The sequence below is a fragment of the Mytilus edulis genome, chromosome 12, assembly GCF_963676685.1.
Source record: "Mytilus edulis chromosome 12, xbMytEdul2.2, whole genome shotgun sequence".
In the NCBI taxonomy this organism is placed as follows: Eukaryota; Metazoa; Mollusca; class Bivalvia; order Mytilida; family Mytilidae; genus Mytilus; species Mytilus edulis.
The window spans coordinates 71,307,825-71,335,479 of NC_092355.1; the positions used below are offsets into that span (position 1 = coordinate 71,307,825).

The following is a 27,655-nucleotide window of genomic DNA, read 5'->3' on the forward strand; positions in this document are numbered from 1 at the left end:
TCAAGAAGTAGGGTTTATTTCCAAAATGACAGATATTGCATCATGATAACTGTAATAAGTTGGAATAACACTTACTTGTACTTTAACACAACTTTTGATATAAACATGGTCAATCAGTGTACCACCCTCTGTTGTTGCCTCTTGTACTAACTGTTCAAATCCGAATGAAGCCATAAAATCTTGTATTGATCTGCCACCCTTTATAATGTCTTGATTAAAGTCTCCTAAAACAATAATACTGCTTGAAAGCTGTTTCAATTCTGACAAAAGAGCACAAACATTTCTTAAAAATAGTTCAATTTGGTATTTTTGAGTTCTATATATTGTAGCAATTAGAACATTCATTTTCGGAACTTTGAAAATTATACATTCAAGATTTTTTAGAGATATATCAAATTCTTCATACTCAGAATCTGATTTAACATATACACCAACTCCACCATGACTCATTTCTTGTAAAGAAGCATACAAAGGATTATTTGATGCAAATGCTGCTGACCTTGGCAAATGATGAAGTTTATAATTAGGAAGGTGAACATCATCACTACAAGATTCCAACCATGTTTCAGTCAAACAGATATAATTTGCATTTTGGAAGTCTGAATTGGCTTTCAAATCATTTTGGTGAGCCTTTAGACCTTGAATATTGTGGTAAACTATTGACAAACCTGCTTTATGATTTGAAACTATGGTGTCATTTTGAGACAAAAAATTATCCATGGATTTCATTCCCTCCATTATATCAGGATCACTGTATATTTTTTTGTTCAAAGTTTTATCATCAATTGGTAATATAGTCAGCCCATTTTTTGAAGTAACTCTACTCAATGCAACATATGCCTGACCATAAGCAAAACATTTATTCAAGCAGACAACTGCCTGTGGCACTGTCAAACCCTGAACCTTGTGAACAGTACATGCCCATGCTAGCTGCAGAGGATACTGTTTTCTTGTTCCATTACTGAATGGTATATTTTCTGTAGATGGTTCTAATCCAACACATCTTTTTCCATTTATTATCTTCTGTAGTTTCGCATTTTTTCCAACTCTATCATTATCAAAATGAATATATATGTTGTTCGGTAATGCTCCTTTTGAAAATTCTGAAATACTGAGAACAGTACCCATAACACCATTCACCAAACCATCACTGACTGCTTCATTTTTTATCATCATCACACGAGCTCCTTCTGCTAACAGGATTGATGTTGGAAGACAAATATTAGTTTTTGCAAAATTCTGTCTTCTCTTCGTAAGTTTCCCTGTTGTCTTATCCTTTTCAAAATCTTGAGCTTCAATTAATTTGGGCTCACTCGACAACTTCATAATCATTTCATTATTGTACATGTTAATTTCATTATTAGTAGCATAAATGTGCAGAGCTTCATCTGGTCCACTATTTATGCACTCTTTCAACATTTCTTGATCTGAAGATTTTAGTGGATAATTGTTCTGTTTGACCCTTAGTCTATTTAACAACTGGGCAAACAAACTATCTTCTCTCTGTCTCATGACTTCATCTAATTCCACAACAGAAAAAAGATCATTCCACAGATAATTCAAAGGATTTGATGGATCATTAACATAAAGTTTATCAGACCTTTTTGATTTAACTGGTGGTAATTGATAGAAATCACCCACTGCTATCACTGAAACTCCTCCATAAGGATACTTCTCAGGCCTTTTCTTAATTTGACGCAACCTTTGATGAATAAAAAATAACAACCTTTTGTTGACCATTGAGACTTCATCTATGATGAGAATTTGTAAATTCTCTAATTTGGACCTTAAACTATTCAGCTTATCTTCTCCAAGCATAGCTTTTTCAACAGATAAACCTTTAAAAATGGAAAGTGAACTGTGAATTGTCAATCCATTTATATTAAAAGCTGCCGTGCCAGTTGGTGCAGTTAACAACACAGTCAAATCATCAGGATTTGGGGAACAGTGCGCAAGAATTCTTGTGGCCTCATAATACAAGCATTTAATCAGATGGCTTTTACCTGTTCCGGCACCACCAGTTACAAACACATGAAATGGCGGTGGATTCTTACCATTCACTTTAAAATTGCACCACTCTCTGATCTTAAAAAATATGCGCTTTTGTTTCTCGTTCAAAGTTCTCAACAACGGTATTACTTCAGACCTTGAAAAACATGTTTTTTGAACCATTAAATTTTCATCAGTTGGCTTGTCAGTCTGATTCAAATCTGGTATTCCTAATTCAGGACTATCTACCTCTTGAGTGGTTGTGTTTTCACCAACTTCATTACATTCATGTCTTTCTTTCTCTGTTTCTGGACATAGTTGTGCCCATGCATCCTCTTGATATCCTCTTTCTTCCAATTGTTTCTCTGCAATCTCTAGCTCCTTGTCTTTCTTCACAAATTTTGACATGTTAAAGTTGACTTTATTTTGAACTGAACAGAGATCTTCCATCTGACTGTACTTTATAAATCCAGAGTTGTAAAAATCCTCATATGATAAAAACTGTGGTGGTTTCAATTGCTCATTTAATCTGTATGGCAAAAACAACTGTAATATACTTTGGTAGTATTGTTCAGTAGCTGTTTCTACAGAAAATCTTGCATATTTTATAACAGCATCAGAAGTCCTTGTCCTTTTTCTGATATACCCCATATCATTCTTAAGTTTGAATGTGGTGTCCTCATTAATTTTTTTTGGTATCTGTGTCTCTGCTAACACTGAAAATTCAGAACAAAATGTTGCCAAACACATCTGATCAAAGCGTTCTAGATCAGGTCTATTTGTATACCTATCAGTAATACTTTTCAGCCAAATATCATCACTATCACCATCATCATCACTGCTTTCATCTATAGACTTCTTCATCTTTAATGTTTTTGATTTTTGTTGCAGTTCTTTGAGGGGTCTACTTATTCTGCATGGATTTTCACCTACTGGAATGAATTGCACTTTTCTAGAACATTCTTTTAAACGTAAACCTATGACTCTGAAAACAGCTTCTTGTGTACTTAGTTCTCGAAAGTGAAAGTATGCTGTGCCTACTTTTTTCATAGTCTGCTGTGCATCCAAATTTCCATCCGCTGCCTCAATTTTTGTCTGCTGCAGTAACAAGCCAAGTTCACGTTCTGATTTGCTTATATAGCTTATAATGTAAACCACACACGAGTAGGCATCCAATATATATTGAATATCCATATTGGCATTCCATGATTTCAGCAGATGAGGGTTGTACTGATTAATAAACAACTCATCTTTATTTCTCTTTAACACAACAGTATTTCTGTATGTTATCCATCTAAAACATTCTTGAAAATCTTCCTGAGACATTCCGGCTTTCGAAAATAATTCACCGGTAGTCAAATTTTTATCCTCACACTCTTTAATTACATCCCATAAACATGCTAACATCTGTTTTGCTTTTAAGATACTGCCCTTAGATTTTGATTTCTCATTAATATCACCATCAGTATGTTTATCATGATGATGATCATCATCATGTTTCATTGGACATGGTATTAATGTCTTTTCACATGGTTTACTGCTTTCAGATTCCGACTTCTTACCATCATCAGCATCTTTATCATGTTCCTTATCCTCCTCATTGTCTTCAATTGGACGGGAAATAAATGTTTTTTCAGATGGTGGTCTTGGGAAATTGAACCGACACTCTGTTCCTTTTTTCCGACAACTTTTTGAGTGGTTTTTGCTATGCTGTTGAACGGTTTTAACAATGTCAGTAAGCTCTGGGTCATCACTTTCCAACGGTAATTTGCAAGAGATATACTTATCAATGAACTTTGTAACAGTATCATCATTGTCTACTCCAAATTTGGGGGCATCTTCTACCCAAAATACACAATGAGTATGTGGAGAACCTCTCTGTTGAAATTCAACTCTATAAAAGTAGTCAATCACATGACCAATTGGTTCAGCATCTGACATTATCACATCTTTAAGAAATTTGTGAAATCTGTGATCAAACATTCTTGCCGCTGTAGCAGGGTTACTACAAAGTACTTTACATTTTTCATCCCAACTAAGATCGTCAACATTACGAATATCTCCTTGTTGCTTCAATATGGTTTCTACAATTTCTTTCCATCTAAAATCTGCGGATGAGAATGAGGCAAAGAATGTGGGTATACCTAACTGTCTAATCATACAAAAAATGTCCTTCTGAATAGATTGCCAATATGGTGGTGTTCCTCGGACAGGCTTCATGAACTTGATAGCTTCATCTTTTCTAAATAATCCATTTAATGACTCCTTATTGCACAGCATTTTACTTGTTACTTTCTGTCCATCTGAAAATACTGACCCTTTCCGTAACGATATCTGTACATTTGACATGACCCTATCTAGTTCAGACATATACTGGCAAAAGAATATGTAGGAAGTATCTCTAGCAAACCTATTTTCGACACTCATTAATCTCAAATTAAAATACCTTAATAAAGATAATTTCTCTTCTCTGTCCTCATTCCAAGTGTTTTTACCTGTAGGGTAATGCACTGGAAAGGTTTTTGCTTCTATGCCCTTTTCTTTCAGTAAACTGACTGGATTATTTCCTTCTGCAGGGGATAAATTAAACTCTTGATCAAACAATAAATCCAATGCTTCCTGTGCAATGTCAGCAGGCTGTAAGCATGTGTCAAACTGTACACCTTGTAAACTCTCATCTAAATATGAATCAACTGCATTTTCCTGTTCTTTTTTGTCTGTTTTGTCCTCCAAGTTATCCTTTATCACTCTGTCAGTTCTTGTATTACTTTCATTATCTTTTTTTTCAGCACCACATTTAATCTCTGATGTCGGAATTGGATTCAACCACTCTCCATTTATTTCAACATTTGAATACCAATCATTCTTTTCTTTTAAAAAGGACAAGGCTTCTTCCAAATGTTTAGTGTCCACAAACTGATATTCCTCATAACCTTTGTACTGTAATTTTCTTTTGAGTTTAACTTTCACTAAACAATTATCATCTTCTGATCTAGGCAAAGTTGTTGTGACCTTTGAAATATCTGATGGTACACAAACACATGGACCATGCACAGCTTTTTGACCACCCTTAGGTAAAGCAACAATTTTCATGAAAGGCATATTTAATGAAATAAGGTGTTGTTCTAGTTGTTTTAATCTGTTAAGTTCTAGTGGAATATCTTCTAAAGCCAAGTTGTTAGCAAAAGATTCAGCAGGTATTTTTCCTTTAAGAATCTTTCTATGGCATGTGTAACAAATCCAAAGTGTAACTCTGTTTGTTTGCTTAAATAAACATTCATCTCTGCATTCATCTGTACATATATGTAAATACTTCTCAGAAATGCATGTGTCCGCTATAGCTTTAGCAGAACCTGGTTTATACAATTCTCTTTTACATTGAACAACTTGATTTTCAAAACAAAGTCTAAAGCAGCAAGCACAAACAAATTCTGGACCCTTACTTACACTTTCTCTAAAATTTTCAATAACTTTTATAATGTCTTTACTTTCTTATTTGGCATTCTGTCTTCTTGTCAACAACTGATCTTTCAATTTAATTTTGAAATCATCATCATCAGCATATTTCTGTATGCTTGCCTGTTTGACTTTACTTTTGAAATCATCATCATCAGCATATTTATGTATGCTTGCCTGTTTGACTTCAGTTTTGAAATCATCATCTTCAGCATATTTCTGTGTGCTTGCCTGTTTGACTTTCCTTTTGAAATCATCATCTTCAGCATATTTCTGTATGCTTGCCTGTTTGACTTTCCTTTTGAAATCATCATCATCAGCATATTTCTGTATGCTTGCCTGTTTGACTTTCCTTTTGAAATCATCATCATCAGCATATTTCTGTATGCTTGCCTGTTTGACTTTCCTTTTGAAATCATCATCATCAGCATATTTATGTATGCTTGCCTGTTTGACTTCAGTTTTGAAATCATCATCTTCAGCATATTTCTGTGTGCTTGCCTGTTTGACTTTGCTTTTGAATTCATCATCATCAGCATATTTCTGTATGCTTGCCTGTTTGACTTTTCTTTTGTGTTCTTCATCATTTGCATACTTTTGAATACTTCCTATTTTCTTTGATTCCCTGTATTTTTGATCACTAATATATTTATCTTTAGAAGCTTGTTGTATATATTGTCTGTATTTAGCATCATTCATATACTTTTCCTTTCCAGTTTGAATTAACCCTTCGTTGTATGACTTATCTTGCTTGTACCTCATTTTCTTTTTTTCTAATTTATTGAATCTAAACTGAGGATCCCACTGATACTTCATTTTTTCTTTTTCAGATTTTATAAAACCTTCTTCTATTTCTGGAGGTTTACAAACACCTGGTTCTTTTCTTGACCTTTCCAACAAATATTTTTCTTCCACAATTAAACCAAAACTATTTTTTTCTCTTTTCAGAACTTTCTTTGGAATAGTCAACTCATGTTGTTCATATTTTCTCTTCATTGTACCTTCATGAGATAGTTCATAGTGTAAGTTCATTTGGTCTTTCTCTGCACCAGATTGATTTCGTTTCTTGGCACTTTCTTTACTGTTTAACGTTACCTCTTCTTTACCTCCAGGTAAAACAGAAAGAACAACTTCATAGTGATTACCTACATTATTAAGATAAATTGCTTGATCATTCACATTATTCTTGCTACAGATTTGCTTTGAGGAGTATTTAATCCATTTACCTTCTAAATATGTAAAAATGTCAGTTTTTAATAAATCAGCAGCAGCTATAATTTCTAACTCAGTTCCCCAAACATTGTCTTCTATCATATTAGTACGTTTCATATACTCATTGACTGTTTCAGAATCAAGAAAAGAATTGAACTGATGTGAATGACGCAACATGTGGCGCACTAATTCACTTCTTATTTGTTTAAAGTTTTCTTGCCTGTTTGATACTGCATATGAAATAGCTCTGAATAAACAGTTGCCGTCTGCAGTGATTTGTTTTGATTTTAAAGGCGTACCTATACTGTGTGTTGGCATAAGCGGGATTTTCAAAACAAATTTGGATTTAATATCTAAAATATTACAAAGTTTTCTTTTTGTATAATAATCAATTGGATTAAATAAATAGCATGTTTGAGTTGGGACACCAATAAATTCTACGTCAGAGTTGTTTTCATCCTCTAAAACCTCTCTATTGTTAATATTTCCAATAAATTTGTCAACATTGTTAGTGACAGAATCTTCATCTTGAATTTCGATGTTGATACCTGTTACTTCAAATTCTGCATTTACATCCCCTTGCACAAAATTGTAAAAGTGTTGGTACAAACTGTTCACATCATTAATCTGAATAACAACGCTTTTACCACAGCTGTCTTGTAAACCAAAACAATTTCTAGCATGCGAATCAAATAAATACATTTTCCCATTTTGCCTAATAATGGCACTAGTAAAACCCCTTACACAAACAAAACATCCATCTGAATCAATAAGAGCCTCTTGAAGAGCATGATCCAAAGAAAGAACATTAAATTCAATTTTACCATTATTATCTATCAAAGCTAATATCGACTCTTTTCTGTTACATTTAACAATCATATCTCTTATTTCCACCATTTTCGGTAATTCTGTTACTAACAACTCTTCATTATCACCATGAATCCAAGTATACAAAATATTCCCTTCTATCAAGATTTCGTCCAAGAAAGTCATATTCCAATTATCAATCAAACTGAGTTTGCTGTAAGCTATGGCTGTTAATGAATTTGCTACACATTGTTTACCACTATTGTTTCTGAACCTGTCATCACCTTGATGGAAACTACCTTGCATCATAAATGGTTGATTAACTGAACATGTATTTTCTAAATTCCTTACCTCATTTCTAGTTTCTTCTTGATCTACTAAATTAAGGTCAGTTTCTTCATTTTCTGTTTTCCCCTGAATCAGCTTTCTTGATCTTATTTTGCTATAATGAGAAGAATCAGAGGAATGTTTATTGTTTCTAATATCAACTTTGCCACCTATAAAATTTATTTTATTTTTTGAACTACTATTCACTTTTACTGACTTGATATTATTGCTTTGTTCACTCCCTGAAGCTATGTTTAAATGAACATCAGGAGGCAATATTTTAAAGCCTGAACTACATACAGATTCTAACTTTGCTTTTTTTGTTTTTGGTGGTTCATCAAATTCTAATGTTAGCCTCATTTTCGATTCCATCTCGCAATCTGACTGGTCTGTTTGTAATGTTGATATGTTTATGTCTTTTATTTCTTGTGTTCTGTACACAGATTTGGGTTTAGTTTTTACTTCTGGTATAGGTTTAGTTTTCATTTCTTGCATTAGTTCATTGTTAATTTCTTGTTTAGATTCAGTATTGCATTCTTCAGTATTGATTTCTAGTATTGATTCAGTATTGTATAATATTCTAGAGTTTGATTCAGTATTGTATATTGTAGTATTTGACACAGTATTGTATATTCTAGTATTTGGTTCAGTACTGTTTATTCTTAGTATTGTTTCAGTATTGTATTCTTGAACCTTTTGCTTTGTTTCAATTATACTGGTGACATCTAATGATGTTTCTACCACCAGTTTCGTCTGTCCTGCAACACCAACCTTTGGTGAAGGTACTCTCGGCGGAGTACAAACCCACGGTGGGGAGTCAGAGCTCAGTGGCATATCCATGCTTTGGATAGACAGGCTTCCCAGAGGAGGTTCTAACCTCTGGGCATTTGAAGGATTTTTCTCACAAGGAGAAGCCAACCTTCTGGCTAAGAGTTCTTCCTCACCTAGAGGTGCCAACTCTATAGAGGCAACACTGCTTTGTCGTCTACTTCTCATTCTCTCCTTCTGCTCTCTAGCTACAGTAGCTTTACTCTTTCTTTTACGACCCATTTTCTGTCAAAATAGAAAATCAACAAGTTAATAAACAACAGACTTTTGAGAGTTTGAATCACTCACCTTGTAAAAATATGCTATTTGATATTTATTTTTCTGTGATTGTAATCATTTATGTTTCCTTGTTCATGTTATTTGTAAATCTTATTTAGTGGACTTTATGTAGATTTTGTATTGATGATCATTTTTACTGTTTCACATGTTTCCAGTTTATACTTACATGTATCTATTCAAGCTTTCATAATAATTGGCAAAATAATAGAAATAAGAAAAACAAGAGTGCACTGTCACGCTGAAATTTTTCGCCTGCTTTACTAACCATGATTGGTTTTATGTTGATAGTCCTAAAGAAAAATTTTAATACTAGTATCACATAAACTTAAAATTATCAATGATCCATGAAAATGAGGTCAAAGTCAAATGAACCCTGCCAGACAGACATGTACACCTTACAATCATTCCATACACCAAACATAGTTGATCTATTGCTTATAGTATACAAGAAAAAGACCAAACCATAAAAACTTAATATTGACCAATGAACCATGAAAATGAGGTCAAGGACAAATGACACTTGCCAGAAAGACATGAACAGCTAACAATCATTCCATACACCAAATATAGTTCACCTATTGCTTATAGTATTAGAAAAACAGACCAAAACATGAAAACTAAGCATTGATCAATGAACCATGAAAATGAGGTCAAGGACAAATGACACCTGCCAGAGAGACATGTACACCTTACAATTAGTTAATACACCAAATATAGTTGACCTATTGCTTATAGTATTACAAAAACAGACCAAAACACGAAAACTAAGCATTGACCAATGAACCATGAAAATGAGGTCAAGGACAAATGACACCTGCCAGAGAGACATGTACACCTTACAATTAGTTAATACACCAAATATAGTTGACCTATTGCTTATAGTATTACAAAAACAGACCAAAACATGTAAACTAAGCATTGACCAATGAACCATGAAAATGAGGTCAAGGACAAATGACACCTGCCAGAGAGACATGTACACCTTACAATTAGTAAATACACCAAATATAGTTCACCTATTGCTTATAGTATTAGAAAAACAGACCAAAACACAAAAACTAAGCATTGACCAATGAACCATGAAAATGAGGTCAAGGACAAATGACACCTGCCAAGGAGACATGTACACCTCACAATTAGTTAATACACCAAATATAGTTGACCTATTGCTTATAGTATTACAAAAACAGACCAAAACACGAAAAATTTACATTGACCAATGAACCTTGAAAATGAGGTCAAGGTCAGATGAAATCATGTCGACTTTAATATTTGTAGATCTTATTGTGCTGAACATTTTGCTATATACTGTTCTATATACTGTTCCTCTCTATCGATTATCTTAATTAATTAAGGGGCTTATATATACAAAATCTGAAAACTATGGGAGTACGGGACATTCCTGTAAACTAGAGGCTCTAAAGAGCCTGTGTTGCTCACCTTGGTCTATGTGAATATTAAACAAAGGACACAGATGGATTCATGACAAAATTGTGTTTTGGTGATGGTGATGTGTTTGTAGATCTTACTTTACTGAACATTCTTGCTGCATACAATTATCCCTATTTATAATGATTGGCCCATTAGTTTCAGTGGAAAATGTTAGTAAAAATTTACAAATTTTATAAAAATTGTTAAAAATTGACTATAAAGGCCAATAACTCCTTAGGGGGTCAATTGACCATTTTGGTCATGTTGACTTATTTATAGGTCTTACTTTGCTGTAAATTATTGCTGTTTACAGTTTATCGCTATCTATATTAATATTCAAGATAATAACAAAAAACGGCAAAATTTCCTTAAAATCACCGATTCAAGTTCTTACAACCCGTTGTCTAATTCATCTGATAATTTCAGAGCAGATAGATTATGACCTGATATAAACCCCAATCAGATTTGCTCTAAATGCTTTGGTTTTTGAGTTATAAGCCAAAAACTGCATTTTACCCCTATGTTCTATTTTTAGCCATGGCCGCCATCTTGGTTGGTTGGCCGGGTCACCGGACAAAATTATCAAACTAGATACCTTAATGATGATTTTGGCCATGTTTAGTTGTATTTGACCCAGTAGTTTCAGAGGAGAAGATTTTTGTAAACGTTAAAGACGACGGATGCCAAGTGATTGAAAAAGATCACTTGGCCCGGCCCTTCGGACCAGGTGAGCTAAAAAGATGAAGAGCTATGATCCAGATTTGCAGTGTTGAATTCAATAAAATATATTCGTTTTATACAATATTGATTTTATTCTTTCAATAAAGTTTATAAATAACATTCCATTTGCATTCCGTCTATTTTTAGTCTATCAGTACATGAAAAAAGAAAAAAAGAACCAGACATTATCTATTAATTAATAAATTTGTTTTCTTTGACCGGTACTTTTTAATTAAACAATAAACAGATTTGTTTAAAATGTTGTTCAATATTGCTCAAGTATTTATCATCTTTTTTCATGCATTTACTGCTTAGTGTCTATAGCTGCATCATTGTGTATCATAATGACATTGACCTCGATAGTTTCTTTTTATTCAAAGTTGTAAAGGGTTTTTGTTTGACAGGAATGTTATACATGTATGTGATAAAATATAAGAATTAGAATTAGAATGTATTTTTCATGAAAAACAAAAGTAAAGGTTGAATGTACATGTATAAAATTAAGTCTTTATATTTTTATTTCCTGTCATGTCAAAAATGCAAACAAATCACCCCAAGCTTGTTTTTTCTGACTGTTAATGACGTCTTTACACTAAATCCATTGGATGTTGGATGTGTACTGATTGATAATTAAGTTTTAGATGCATGATTTTTTTTTATTAGTTGTTATTGGCTTCGAACTAGCTGTCAGTAACTGCGAGTACTCTCAGATCTGTACTTAGTGTCTTTTTGTTGTTTGGATGTACAAGTACCCGTGTTTTTGTTAGATTTATTTCTTTGTGTATCGATCAGACGAGTTAAGCCTTTTTTAACTGATTTTTATAGTTTGTTCTTATATTTGTACTGTTACACCACTGTCCCAGGTTAGGGGGAGGTTTGGCTAGTTTAACTCTGCCACATTCTGTATGTGCCCATCCCAAGTCAGGAACCTGTAATTCACTTGCTGTCGTTTGTTGCCGTGTTACATATTTGTTTTTTTATATAAATTTCTTGAAAAACTTAATATGTGAGGGCGCTAACAATACCAGACAGTCACCTGGTTTTTCTCTGTCCACTGCAATGTGTCGCATGGGGACAAATAAAGGCAACAGTAGTATACCGCTGTTCAAAACGCATAAATCCATGGACAAAAAACAAAATTGAGGTAACAAACTTAAACCGAGGGAAACACATTAAATATAAGAGGAGAACGACACAACACTGAAATGTAACACACACAGAAATGGACCAAGCATCAGACAAAACCCAACGAGAATAACAAATAAAACATTAAATATAACAAAAACAGTGAAACCCCATTTAGTCCCTTTTTAACCCTCTTGCTGCCGACTGTTTCAAAGTTGCATTTCATATGCCGGAAAATATGACAGCTCAACGTCTGTGACGTAACATGCCAAACAATGACGTCATTCGATATATGACGTCACGACACAATGACTGTTACATTTTGGACCCATCGGAGAAAAACATAACACTGTTTAATCTTCATTCTTTTAATTGAAAGAGATACAGCATTGATGAGAAGCTTGCATAACTTTAGCCATGGACATATGTGTCCCTCCAGCAGCAAGAGGGTTAAGCTGGTTCAGAATCACCAAATTCAATACAACACATTTTGTCATTATTGTGCCAATTAACATTTGTTAAAATTTCGTAACAATTGGTAAAACATAACTCAAGTTAAAAGCACAGAATTCATTATCTACGCCTACGGATGCCAAGTACAGGAGATCCTTGTTTTTGCACGCCTGATTGTGATTGGCTGGCTAAAAAATTTATGATTGTTTGATTTTCTTTATTAATTTGTTCTTCACATCACAGTTGTGTTATGATCGTCAGTTTGCAAAGAATTCCGCTCAAACCGATGCTAGGGGCCGTCTTAAACTTGCAGCGAAGTGAGAGATTTTATTCCTTGTTGAAGTCCTCACTATGACTTTGAGATGAAGAACAGCAATAAAAGCACTGTTCCTTTGCTTTTTGTGTGTTTGATATGCATGAATCATGATTTTTTTGTGTCATGGATGGATACCCCTAGTCCAAATAATTATGATGTCTGGCAAGGCTATTTTATTTTTTTTCTGGGACGCCTTCCTTCGTCTCAGAAAAAAAAATAGCCTTGCCAAACGTCAGAATTATTTGGACTAGGATACCCCACATATTTTCTTTTATATTACATACACTGTTCACTAATTTATGATAATATATCAATGGCCTTTAGGAATAATTTATTTGCTTTGTTTCAAGCACATTTAACAAATCACAAGGGGAGGTTTTACTTGAATAAGTCCAAAAAAAATGTGCAGGGTTCCCACTTACAATGGCGTTTCAGAAAGGAAGTTCTACGCTGAACTCTGGGATAGATAATCATCACATCTCGGACCAAATTCAAGTCGGACCACGAACACTCGGACCAATTCTAAAACAACTCGGACCATTTAAAAAGACAACTCGGACCATGTACGAAAGCTCATATGCTACAAAAACACAAGCTACAGATAGTACAGATCTCAGTGGCGGATCAAAAGGGGGGCGTTTGACAATACCTTCTACTTCTATTGGAACATGTATTTTATATTACAAAAGGAAAGACCTCTCAATTGTTCAAGAACAATTGACATTTTAATCTATTAATGCATTTGTTTTGTGTGACACATTATCAGTATATCAAAGTGTACAGAAAGGTAGAATTTTTATTAAGTGGATTTGAATTAAGAATTTACAGGGAAAAGTTGTTTACAGAAGGTATAAAAAAATAAATAATGAATAACGCAAAAATTCATATTATTTCATAAAGAGTCTTTATGAAAGCATTATAAAAGCACTATGAAACAGTTCAGCGTGTATGTTTTTAATGAATCTCCTTTCATAAGCAATCAATATTTAACAATAATGCCAATCCTTTTTCTACGAGATGGTGCTAGTCTCATCGTATGACATCACCAGGTTTGTCCTGACACGAGAAACACGACGGATGCCACACGTGGATTAAGATCCGCCTTCCCTTCCGGATCTCATGTGATCAACCCAGATTTTTTTTGGGGGGGTGAGGGTTGTTCGCCATAGAAGCACGAGATTGTTTTTAACTTTTATATTTATAATATGTCGTAGATCGTTCGTGTATGTTTACTTGTTTTAGTTAATATCTTTTTATTGATTTAAGCCACCGCAAGTGATATTTATAGCGTGTATTCCTATGTTGTAATTTTATACCATTAATTTAGGTTAGAGTGAGTGTTGAAGCCTGTTAAAACGATTGAACTCGCTGCATTTATATGTACAAGTCCTTATACATGATTACCCATGGCGTCGTATTTAAGGCCGTCTTTAACCTATAGTGGTTTACTTTTTACAAATGAAGACTAGAGGTGACTTTAGCGGACAGTTGTTTTATTGGCACTCATACCAAATCTTCTTACATCTTTAAAGACGTTATAAACAGTATGACAAATATAAGTAACAATAACAACAGAATGTAGGATAATAACTTAACATACATAGCCATTTATATTAAAATCATTTGGTCAGATTAATCAATTATTTAACTTGTGTGATAAATTCATCATCGTTTTGGCTATACATTAGGACTAATAACAATTAAGAAAAACGTCTACTACTAAAGAAGCACAATTAGTATTCATAGGAATAACTTAAAACTGTCGATAAATTTCATTGTCGGAACTCCATAATTATATATTTTATTTTTTAACAACATAATTAAATATTTATTTCAATTGTTGGCTTATTACAATATATTTCTGGATTCCAAGCTTCTCCTGATATTCCCTGTTACATTTTACTAATCGATCGGGGAAGAAATTAGTTATAAAATTCATATGACATCAATTATATATTAAAAGGTACCACTCAAATTGATTATAATAAAATTAACTTTAAACAAAACTTATTTGAGTTTTTAAAATGCAAAGGCTTTTAACTTCGGAATAGATTACCTTAGCTGTATTTGACAAAACTTTTAGGAACTTTTAGTCCTAAATGCTCTTCAACTTCGTACTTTATTTGGCCGTTTTTACAATTTTCGTTTCGAGTGTTACTGATGAGTCTTTTGTAGACGAAACGCGCGTCTGGCGTTAATATAACATTTTAATCATTGTATCTATGATGGTTTTATTAATTAGATATGTAATACGCTTTGTACAGAACGTCGTAACTACAATCACCTTCCCTTTCATGAATGTGACCTACCGAAAAAGACTTTTTACCGGATTTGTTATAACATAAGCAACACGAAGGTGCCACATGTGGAGCAGGATCTGCTTACCCTTCCGGAGCACCTAATAATAAACCCCTAGTTTATAAAGTCATAACCCCTAACTAAATTGAACGGAACATCAACGGCACAGTAAATTCCATGAAGTTCTTATGCTTATTCAAAAAAGGTGGAAACAAGGTATTTTCATAAAAGTAAGTGGTCTAGATGCCAGTAAATGAGATTAGTCGTTGCGATAATACTTACCAGATTCTTAGATGAAACACGATTTTTTCTTAAGAAATGCATATCAGGTAGCTTCATGACATATTCCATACGGCACACCATAGGATTTATTTTGAACTTAATCTTAAATTGAGCACCGGTTTAAAAGTTAATTCAATAAAATACCGAACTCCAAAGAAAATTAAAAAGTATACATTTTTAAAAATGGCAAAATCATACACTTAAACACATCAAACAAATGGAAAGCAACTGTCATATATATTCTTGACTTGTTACTGGCATTCCCTTATGTAGAAAAGGCATGATTACACCTGGTTTTATGCATGTTACAGGTAACTAAATATGTTATGTCCGAAAAACGTAATGTAGCTATAAGGCAAAGAACACTCGGACATGAAATTCAAACTGTGTTATGGCTATTTCTTTCAAACAAGTGTGGGTTGTGGCATTTTAATGTTCTGACATTGCTTTTTTAATTTGTAAAGATTTGCAATTTCTTTCAAAAAGAATGAGCATTGCCAAAAATTCCATATTCATCCAATTAACAATATCACAGCTTAATATGTGAGTTTCTGATCGCCAAATTTGAACAGTACATCAACTTAGTTGATAAATTAAATATAATGTAAGCGTGTACAAAACAGGTTCTTGATACTAGTATATTGAGCTGGTGTATAACTCGCAAAGTCTAGTTTTCGAGGAAGTTATACATGATATTGCAAATATTTTGCTGCACAAAGTAAATGTTAGCTAGTGTATTTTCCAAGCAGGATTTGGAATCATAATGATTGTTACAATGGAACTGTTTGTATCTGAATATTTAATATTGTGCATTTCAGCATAATCAATATATTGCCAATGTATGGTTTTCTGTTGTTCTGATTAATATTATATTTAGTTATTATTTCATTTTGTACTTCAGCGTGTGACATATCTCAGAATGAGTTTGAGTGTAGCGATGGTAATTGCATAACTGCAAACTGGTTTTGTGACGGTTATAAAGACTGTGAAGATGGTGGTGACGAGGTAGAAGCTATTTGCAAAGGTAGGATCATTATATTTTACTTAGTTTTTATGAGTTATGTAGTATTTATGATAATGTTAACATATATAAAACCTAACTTTGAATAGGCTGGAAGCTATTTGCCAAGGTAGGATCATTGTATATATATATTTATTTACAAACTTATCCACGCCTAGAAAGATTGAATGTTGATTGTTGCTATTTTAGACTCTATATATATAAATATTTATATATAGAATTGAGAATTGAAATGGGAATGGTGCCAAAGAGACAACAACCCGCCCAAAGACCATACAACAGCCGAAGACACAAATTGGTCTTCAGTGAAGCGGGGAACTCCCACACCCGGAGGCGTGCTTCAGCTTGCTCCTAAACAAAAATGTATACTAGTTCATTGATAATGGACGTCATACAAAATTCCGAAATATACACTAAAAACTAAAATTTAAAAGCATACAAGACTAACAAAGGGTAGAGGCACCTAACTTGGGACAGGCGCACAAATGTAAAGCATGTTATTTTAAGATCTCAACCCTCCCCTATACCTCTAGCTAATGTAGAAGAGAAATCACACAACAGTTATACATGATATTGCAAATAATTTGCTGCACAAAGTAAGTATTAGCTACTGTATTTTCCAAACAGGATTTGGGATAATGATTGTTACAATGGAACTATTTTTATCTTAAAATTTGATTTGTGCATTTTAGCATCATAAAAATATGGACGATGCATTTTTTTGCTGTTTTACTGATACTATTATAATAATATTCTATTGTGTACTTCAGCGTGTGACATATCAAAGAATGAGTTTGAGTGTAGCGATGGTACTTGCATAACTGCAAAATGGTTTTGTGACGGTTATAAAGACTGTCAAGATGGTGGTGACGAACCAGAGGCTATTTGCAAAGGTATGATCATTAGATTTTATTTTTTAAGTTAGGCAGAAAATTTTGACTAATATAAAAAATAAAGATCCGATATGATTGTTAATGCGACAATATCAGCCAAGCTTCAAATAATGTGAAGATAAGCAACAAAGATACCTGGATTTGAATCTTGTTCGCCAGGCGCGCTTATTTTTCTACAAAAGACTCATCAGTGATACTCGTATCAAATTTCCGAAAAAGCCAAATTAATACAAAGTTTTAGAACACTGAGGGAACAAAAAATTCAGAAAGAGTTGGCCAAATACAGTTGAGATAGTATATTTCGGGGTTAGAAACATTAAGATTATCGACAAATTGTACGTTTTGTATGAGTTAGGGAATATAATTTTCTTAATAAATGCACAGCAGTAATATCGAGATGCAGAAAATCATAGGAATTATCTTGAGTTTGATATTAAACTGCGGCGGTTTTATAATTAAGTATCAGAAAATACCGAAAACAAAGGTTAATTCAAAATGAAAATCCCCTTAAGAAATGGTAAAACCAAAAGCTCAAACACATCAAACGAATTGAAAACTACTGGCATATACCTGAAGCAGAACAGGCATTTCCTTATGAAAGGAATGTTGGATTCAACCCTTTTATAGAAAACTATACACATGTATACTATTCCCAAAAAACCGGAGTGCAGCTATTAGGCAAAGAACACTCGGAATTATATGCCAATTTTGTTCTGTCTATTCCATTCAAACAGGTATGGGTTGTGGTGTTTGAATGTTCTGACGTTGCTTTTATAAAGGTTAAAGATACATTTTCTATTTTTTTATAAAGAAAGAGCATTGCCTAAAATTTCATACTCTATCAATAAGAAAACAGCTTAATTAATATGTGAGTTTCCGATCGGCAATTTCATGAATTTTGAGCAGTTCAAATAAGTTGATCAATTAAATACAAACGATAGCGTCAAAAAACAGGTTTTTTTGACAAAATGGGTTTGTAAATATATCAAAATGAATAATTTGCAAAGTCTACTTTCGAAATCAAATTACAAGAGTTTGTTAAAATAATTTTGCTGGTTAATATTCAAGCGGTAATAGACGATTGAATGAAACAACTTTAAAGGAAACGGTTTTAAAAATATAGCCCGATAAATCGATTATCAGATTATCTGCATATTGATATTGTAAAATATCAGCTGCTTGACATTATATGAAGGCTTTTGGATCGGGTTCGCTACGCTCACTCGACAAAAAGCTTCATATTATGTCTCGCAGCTGATATTTTACGATATCAACATACAGATAACCTGATAATCGGTACGTGTATTGTCCTTGCAAGATTTTGTATCAATGGATCAATTTAATTTGAACATTTCATATTGTGCATGTCAGCATGATGAATATATTCACGATGTAATGATTTTTTATTGGGTTTTTTTACTGATTAATATCGAAGTTATGTATTATTTTATTCTATAGCTATATCTTGTAACAAATCTGAGAATACGCATGAGTGTAGCGATGGTACTTGCATTCCCGAAAACTGGGTTTGTAATGGTAATGCTGACTGTGAAGATGGCGGTGACGAGCTGGAAGCTATTTGCCAAGGTAGTATCATAATAATCTATATTTTCATCCAACGCAATCATAGGTTTGAACGTTGTTTTCAATTCAGACTTGTGTGTATCTATATCTATATATATATGTGTGTAGGCAAAATTACAAAAACAAGCAGCAAAAGAAATTCACCAGAGATCATCTAAAATATTTTGATATAAATTATATTTCTAGAGCGAGAGAATATTTAGTGGTTAATCTGTCGTCAACAGAATTAACCAACTCATAAGATAAATTATTAAGTAGAGGTATAAATTTCTGTCCTATACCAGCTGATATTAACATTCTGTAATTGGAGACAGATGTATTTCAATTTACAAAGACGTGATCACCTGAAAGAGCATTTTAAAAGCCAAAAAAAACTTAACAGAAGCCCGAATGAACGAGTCTAGATATGAGAGTGATAAAGAAGACATGGACATCAACAGATTTAAGAATTATTGAATGGAATCCACCAAGAAGTAACAACGATAATTTAGAATCTGTTGTATCATCTATCAGAATTGAAGTAAAATCAATAGTCAGTGGTAAACGTATACAAAATCTCTCGGAACAAGAAAGTCAAGCCGTGAACAACCTAAAAAGCCGAAATGATATTGTTATTAAACAAGCATAAACAGATGGTGTAGGTGTTGTGATTAACAAAACCACCACATTTAAGAAGGGTATCTTCAGCTTTCAAACACCAAATTTGACAAACAATAAGAATGTGATCCTACACAAGAAAGTATCCTTTCAGATATGAATAACAAACAAACACATAGATGACGACACGAACGACTATCAAAGACCTGTTGAAACCTGCACATACAGTCAATTTTACTTGCTCCCAAAAACTTCACAAAGAAGTGTTGCCGGGAAGACCGATTGTATCTGCCAATGCCATCCAACCGAAAACATACCTGAATTCGTTGATTATAATCTTAGACCACATGTTAGGGCAATGCCATCCTACATTCAAGATACAACAGATTATTGGAAGAAAATGGATTCATTAAATCCCTTATCAAACAACACAATTTTAGGATCGATAGGTGTGTGTACTTTTCTCATCAATATTCCAAAAATGAAAGATAAGTCGCTTGTGAACAAGCATGGATCAATTGTAGTGATAAAATTCCTCAACCGACCGTCTGGTTCAGTTGCTGAAACTAGTTCCCAAAAACAACAATTTTGTATTAAACAAACAACACTTTTTGCGGATTGACGGTACCAGTATGGGAACCAACATATCATCATCTTTTGCCAACATTTTGTGGGGAGTTTCGAACAACGCATCTGTTCAAGTGCACCATACACACCCTTGACTTGGCTTTGTAACATTGATGACACCGACATCTAATAGAAAGAAAAGGCAGAATATCTACAAGATTTTGTGTAATAACTTTCATCAATCTATAAAGTTCATGCACATAATAAGTTTTTTTAAAGATAATTGCGTGCCTCGACACCACCATAACTTTAATCAAATGGCAAACTAAAACGATCAAACAGATCAAACGAATGGACAATTGTAACAACATGAGCAACAAAATTAAACGTATGTTCATCGCATAATTATGTTTTGTACAAAGCAAAGAACAGATGAAATCACAAGTAAGACAACAACTGAACAAAGTTCGTATGAGAAATCGTTGGTATAGTTAAATTAAATAATTGTTGCAAAGCTAAATTTGCAAAATAAACAATGTTAACTTCTTGGTCTTTCATTTTCAGGATGTTTCATAGGAGACAAAGACGCATTCAAGTGTAATAACGGAATATGTATTTTTAAAGTATGGGTCTGTGATAACGATCCTGATTGTTGGGATAAAGAAGATGAGATCAATTGTCAAGGTGATATTTGAGTAAATGGTTTCATATATGACAATTGAAGTTATCATTTACTAAATAAATACATTGTAATTGGCCGTTTCAGGATTTGAAGAACCATGGGTAATTTCATTGTTCGTATCCCCAAAAATGAAAATAACGTCACGTCATTGGATGCATTTTCATTGTTAACAACATTTTTAACCAATCACGACTTTTTGGTGTACACTTTGGGAAATATTACCCAGAATGCATTAGATTCTGAAATTGCGAATTGATACTCATATTTATAAAAATGCACTATATCCGATTTGTTGATAGATTTAATTAGAATTTTTAAAACTACACAATTTAAAAGTCCTACGAAATGAATTTTTCGAAGTTATAATTTTAGAAGAATTATTCAATCAATGCATATATACTTAACTATGACCTCTAAAATCACATTTACATTTATTACACACTCATAATAAATATTCGACAAAATATGTATCGTTCAGCGAGTGTTAACAAGCCTCTTATAAATCTTCCAGTTTCATTTCAAAGCTAAACTGGATTGTGACATTTTTTATATCAAACCAGTCAAACTAAGATTTAACCTCAAACTAATTGCAACAGAAAATGTTTTAGTTCTTATCTGTAGCAATAGGCCCTTAAGAGGAGATTAACATTGGAAGGGGAGATAACTCTTGTAAAAAATTGTCTTTTTTTGTCATTTTTTGGTTGTTTTTTCTTGAAATTTATGTAAAGTATGATACTTTGATGGGGTTAGAAGTTTGTATTTGACTAAATTATATAATATTCTGCTCATGAAATGTACAAAACCGAAGTGTTATGGGTAGTTTTTCGTGCATTTTTCATTAAAGAAATTGCACATTTGAAGCTTTATGACCATTTTGAAAAAATATGTGAAAATTTTGTATTGTTTATATCTGTATATTATATTTTTCAGCAACTTACTTATCTTAAGAAACTTTAAACCACAAAAAGAAGAATGCATGCTTAATTATTGTTATTAAATTTGAGATTCTTTACCTTGACATGTTAAAAATTCAATAAATGGTCAACTAATGAATTACAAAATCTAGATTATAGCTTGATTAAAGATGAGAAAACATCTTTAGAGTTGTTTGTTATACTCTAAAGACCGCTAAAAAATCAAAAATCAAAACTTTCTGATGAATAGAAGAAGTAAAGTTATAATTTTGTATCAATTTTATTGATATTTCTGCCTTTTTTGCAAGAGATATCTCCCTGTTCAATGCAAATCTCCATAGGGATTTTTAATGGTGATTTTTTTAGTCTTCCTCAAGTTAGATTTTATGGGACTTTTTTCTGTGTTTATTTGGGGTATAATGCTTAAGATTAAAACTTAAAAATCTTCTGTTGCAATTACTTCGGGTTATTGTCAAATTTATGCTAGATTGACTGGACTATATACAATCAACACGTTCATTTCGTACAATGCAGCATGTGAAAAATATGTGTGATGTTAATGTGATTTTGAAATTTAAAAAAGCGCTTCAACTTCTCAAGTAATCTTTTCCAAACCAGTTGTTTGATGATTTTTAAAAGTTATATAATCATAGCTTTTAATAGAACTGGTGGTGTCGATTGTCGAAGTTCGAACAATTGGTATTGTGTTTAATGTTACGGCATACTGATATTTATCGGCGAATAACAGTATGGGAAGACAATAGTTCAATAATAGTAATTTACTGAAACTTTTGAAAGAATGAAACATTTATTATAAAAAAAAAAGTCCATTTACTTTATCATGTTTATATTCATATTCCAACGTAGCCATTCAAATATAGGAAAACATATTCAATTTTTTTTTTATCAAAACAGAGGTCTCATATGACTTTCATAAATGTTGAGCGAATGCATTAGTTAGATTTGTTTGTATCTTTAGATCAGGATCACCTTTAAAAAAGACTAGTCATATAACTTTTATCAACATAAAGTTTTAAATTGCATTATTTCACGTAATAGAGAATTAACATGTACGATTAGTCATGTAGCGAGGCAATATTTTTACAATTAACACATTATAAGTTATATCGTAGCATTTCTTGAGTCGACTAATTTAACTCAGGTACGTTTGAAAACGTTATGGTATTTTACGGGAACTTTTTTACACAGTTCACACCTCAATGAAATTGTCAAATGAATATAAAAACACTTTAATTTAAACAAAACTTCCCATAATATTTCAACGGATACGACATTTGATTATGTGCAATAGTTAGTGTTGTATTTAATCAGTTTTTCATTAAATTGGAAAATCAATTCAACAATTTGTAAACTATACATCAATTAAGAATAAGCAAGATATATCAAAACGTTTCATTAAAGAATACTTGGAACTATACAATGTATCTTTTGTCAGTAAGGTGCCCGTAACAAAATATTTAATATCGAACTCAAACAATAAAAGGTTGCTTCTCTTTACATATACACATGTTTTACGTAGATTTGCGTTTTTATTTCTAGCATAAGCCATACCAAGTATATGTATATCTTTACGTATTTCAAGTACTAGTATCTTTTAGTGATTTTGTACTGATTAAGTTATTGTTTTAAAAAAAAACTGTAATAAAAAGCTTTAAAATACATAGCAAATATCCTCATAGTTACATGTATGGTAATATTGTTATATTTGTAAAAAGTATCTTACATCTCCAGGAACTGAAACAACACAGAATGAACTAACAACAATCGGTTATAATTACACTTATCTCGGCAAAACAACAAACCCTGTTATAAAAACAACAGATGAGATGACAGAAAAGACAAAATCAATGAGAACAACGAATACTCGTTCGATTATTGAAGATTTCCAGACTACAACAAGTCTTCCATTGACCATAACAGACCATACAACCACCTTCATTGATATAGTACAACTAACAACAGACCACTCAACTACCATCTTTGATATAGTACAACAAATAACAGACCACACAACCAACATCACTGATATCGTACAACAAACAACAGACCATGCAACCGCAAGCATTAGTGTCGAACAACCAAAACCACACCATACAACCACCAACATTAATATGGTACAACCGACAACAGACCATACTACCAACAGTATTGGTGTCGAACAACAAACAACAGACCACACAAATATCATCACTGATATTAAACAAACAACAGCAGACATTACAATAGCTAGCATTGATATCGCACAACAAACTACAGACAAAACAGGTGTCATCACTGATATTAAACAAACAACAGCAGACATTACAATAGCTAGCATTGATATTGCAAAGCAAACTACAGACAACACAAAAACCATACTAGATATGAAACAACAAACAACATCCCATACAATTGCTAGCATTGGTGTCATAAACCAGACAACATACAATACAAACACGATAACTGATACAATAGAACAAACGACAGATCAGACAACTACTATCATTGATAAAGTACAACCAACAACAGACCAAGCAACTACACGCATTGATTATGTAAAACAAACAAAATACCAAGCAACTACAAGCATTGATTATGTACAACCAACAACAGACCAAGCAACTTCAAGCATTGATTATGTACAACCAACAACAGACCAGGCAACTACAAGCATTGATTATGTACAACCAACAACAGACTAAGCAACTACAAGCATTGATTATGTACAACCAACAACAGACCAAGCAACTACAATCATTGATTATGTACAACAAACACCAGACCAAGCAACTACAAGCATTGATTATGTACAACCATCATCAGACCAAGCAACTACAAGCATTGATTATGTACAACAAACAGTATATCACACAACCAACAAAAGTTTTGGCGTATTACAATCAACATATCACACAACAACCAACATTGATGTCGGACAACAAATAACAACAATTAGTGATGTCTCATCTTTTCAAGGAATCAAAGAAGCACATCATGGTAATTGCTTTGTATTATTTGTGTCGTTTCTCGTTCTTGTATTAACTCCAATTAAAAAAAGAATCAATAACATAAAGCTTTCACTCTGATTGGTCCATGAATATGTCCTTATTTAATATATTGTTTACACGGCGATTACACGTGTGCGTGACAGATTATAAAAACCATGAGCCACTTGAATTCTATATATTTTTTAAACAACTATGACGCTAACATCTGTATGTATATGTATCACTCGATATACAGTTATACACAAAACAGATGAATTATTGGAGTATACGTTTCTGTGTCATTTTGGTCGCTTGTGGAGAGTTGGCTCATTAGCAGTCATACCGCATCTTTTTTTTTTTATATTTTAGCCATTTACATCAACTTGAATTATGTATTTTTTATCAAACATTATATATATTAACCCTGCTATTAGTTTTTATACTTTAAATATGAGAATCCAATGTACATACTCCATGTGGAGATAACGGGAACAATCGAACAGTTCTAAGGTTTTTTCGTCCTATTAAAAGGTAATATCACAAAAATTCTGAACTCAAAGGAAAATGCAAAACGGAAAGTCCCTAATCAAATAGCAAAATCAAATGATATAACACATTAGACGAATGAACAATAACTGTCATATTCCTGACTTTATACAGGCATTTTCAAATGTAGAAAAAATACTAAAATGCTGTGTTTGACTCTTTAGAATCGACGTAATTCTTTCATGTCATGCTTTATGCTCATTTCAACATTGTTAGGCATTATTTTTGAACAACTTTTTGTTTAGGGCAAGTAGAAGATTCAAAAAGAAATATCTCCGGCATAGTTGGTGGATTAACCATTGTTGTAATCATAAGTCTTGGTGTGTTGATGGTCATAGTGGTTTATGTGAAATGTCAACACCACAAACAACGAACGTGAGTAATTAAACAGATAACTTTAATATGTATATTTATAATTATCTCTGGCGTCCTATATATTGAAATATGCGGATAATAAGCATTTACTCTTGATCAGGTCTTTATCAAGAAAAAGTTTTTTTAACAATTCATGACAAAGGTTTTAATAAAGGAAGCGCAGCACTTACGTTTGTTAATGAAGATATCATTCATCTTAAGACTTGTGGTAACTTTTTAGCAACCAATTAATTATGAATTTTATAAGTATGTTTCGTTTATAGTAATGGTCGTTTTATTACAAAAAAATTTCAACTGACAATATAAAAAAGACTAAACGCTTTTGCTTTTAATCAGGGTTGAATGTAAAAAAGATGCTATTTTGAAATTTAAAAAAATGAGTTGTTGTATTCAAGAACGCTTTGAATTCAAAGGTTTGCGCCTAAAGTTAGATAAAAACAGTTAAAAGATGTACATTTACCATTTAAATAGACATCCAACAAACGAGTTTGGTATACTCATACAAAGAAAAATCTGTTTTATTCTTATTACAGGAGAACAATTCTGCCAATTCAGCAAATGAATTAAAGATTTGATTCAGTGGAGATATCTTAGACACGTTCATTTTTTTATTCGAGGATATTGGATTTCGAGGTTTTGTCAATACAAAGTTTTTTTTAACAATTCATGAAAAAGGTTTTAATAAAGGAAGCGCAGCACATACTTTTGTTAATGAAGATATCATTCATCTTAAGACTCGTGGTAACTTTTTAGAAACCAATTATTTATGAATTTTATAAGTATGTTTCGTTTATAGTAGTGTTCGTTTTATTACAAAAAAAAATCAACTGACAATATAAAGAAGACTAAACGCTCTTGCTTTTAATCAGGGTTGAATGTAAAAAAAGATGCTATTTTGAAATTTAAAAAAATGAGTTATTGTATTCAAGAACGCTTTGATTAAAAGATTAGCGCCTAAAGTTAGACAAAAACAGTTAAAAGATGTACATTGACCATTTAAATAGACATCCAACAAACGAGTTTGGTAAACTCATACAAAGAAAAATCTTTTTATTCTTATTACAGGAGAACAATTCTGCCAATTCAGCAAATGAATTAAAGATTTGACTCAGTGGAGATATCTTAGACACGTTCATTTTTTTATTCGAGGATATTGGATTTCGTGGTTTTGCCAATCTCTGTATACAAAGCCAATTAAAAATATGCTATTTGCTGAACATTTGAATTCGTGGTTCATTTGTACCCACGAAACCCACGAAAAATTGATAGCAAACGAATAACAATGAATCAACAGAAACTTTTTAGATAGCAAAGCAAGTTCAGCAGGTACTGTTGATTCATTGTTGAAGGCCGTACGGTGACTTATAGTTATTATTTCTTGGTCAATTAGTCTATTGTTTTGAAATGTCTTATTTACAATCATACCACATCTTTTTCAATTTTTTTTGGTAATATAGAAAAATATTAAAACTATCCACAGTGGATTTTTGTTTTATTACTTGTCTGAACCAGAAGTTAAAAAAATGTTGATATGGTAGCTTACTCGTCCCATTGAGTTCAAAGATCATCTATTGGTAAGAATATTCATCATTAAACTATTCAAATGCTTACAATTATTTCGTAAGATATCAGGATGTATACAACTTTTTAATGTTTAAGTTAGGACTCGGAAAATTTGTTATTATAATTACTTTACAGATTCATTTAAAGTTTTTCATTCGTTATTAGATGTGATCATGACAACAGCAAATTCCAAAAAAAATGTTTTGCTACGTTTTGTACACATATTTTGGATGTACCTAAAGTATCCTTTTTGTAAGACCTAAGTTATGTCTGAATATATTTTTTATATACTTGTATGATCCTGAAGACATGATTGTCATAAGAATGACCGCACCGCACCCATCCGTTCTACTATGGGTGCGGGAGTTCGTAAATTTGTTTCCTAGCCGTGTCAACCCCAAAA

At 32.6% G+C, this 27,655-nt stretch overlaps 4 protein-coding genes across 4 annotated transcripts in view; 2 read left to right on the forward strand and 2 right to left on the reverse strand.

The window, feature by feature from the left end:
• Window positions 1–5,091, reverse strand: LOC139497821 (uncharacterized). Its single transcript, XM_071286057.1, has one exon. It carries the CDS (start codon window positions 5,089–5,091, stop codon window positions 1–3), a length of 5,091 nt encoding a protein of 1,696 aa, XP_071142158.1.
• LOC139499281 (uncharacterized) overlaps window positions 1–27,655 on the forward strand; it is a 740,979-nt gene that overhangs the window by 305,743 nt on the left and 407,581 nt on the right. The window lies entirely within an intron of this gene.
• On the reverse strand, window positions 5,085–13,392 carry LOC139499069 (uncharacterized). Its single transcript, XM_071287738.1, has 2 exons — window positions 13,366–13,392; window positions 5,085–8,844 (listed from the first exon to the last, which is right to left on the reverse strand). The coding sequence occupies exon 2, from the start codon at window positions 8,839–8,841 to the stop codon at window positions 5,482–5,484; it is 3,360 nt and encodes a 1,119-aa protein (XP_071143839.1). The 5' UTR covers window positions 8,842–8,844; window positions 13,366–13,392; the 3' UTR covers window positions 5,085–5,481.
• On the forward strand, window positions 13,367–27,302 carry LOC139497822 (uncharacterized). The gene is made up of 9 exons (XM_071286058.1): window positions 13,367–13,613; window positions 16,425–16,547; window positions 17,315–17,437; window positions 18,896–19,024; window positions 20,750–20,869; window positions 23,534–24,315; window positions 24,442–24,778; window positions 25,560–25,689; window positions 26,755–27,302. The coding sequence occupies exons 1-7, from the start codon at window positions 13,367–13,369 to the stop codon at window positions 24,481–24,483; spliced, it is 1,566 nt and encodes a 521-aa protein (XP_071142159.1). The 3' UTR covers window positions 24,484–24,778; window positions 25,560–25,689; window positions 26,755–27,302.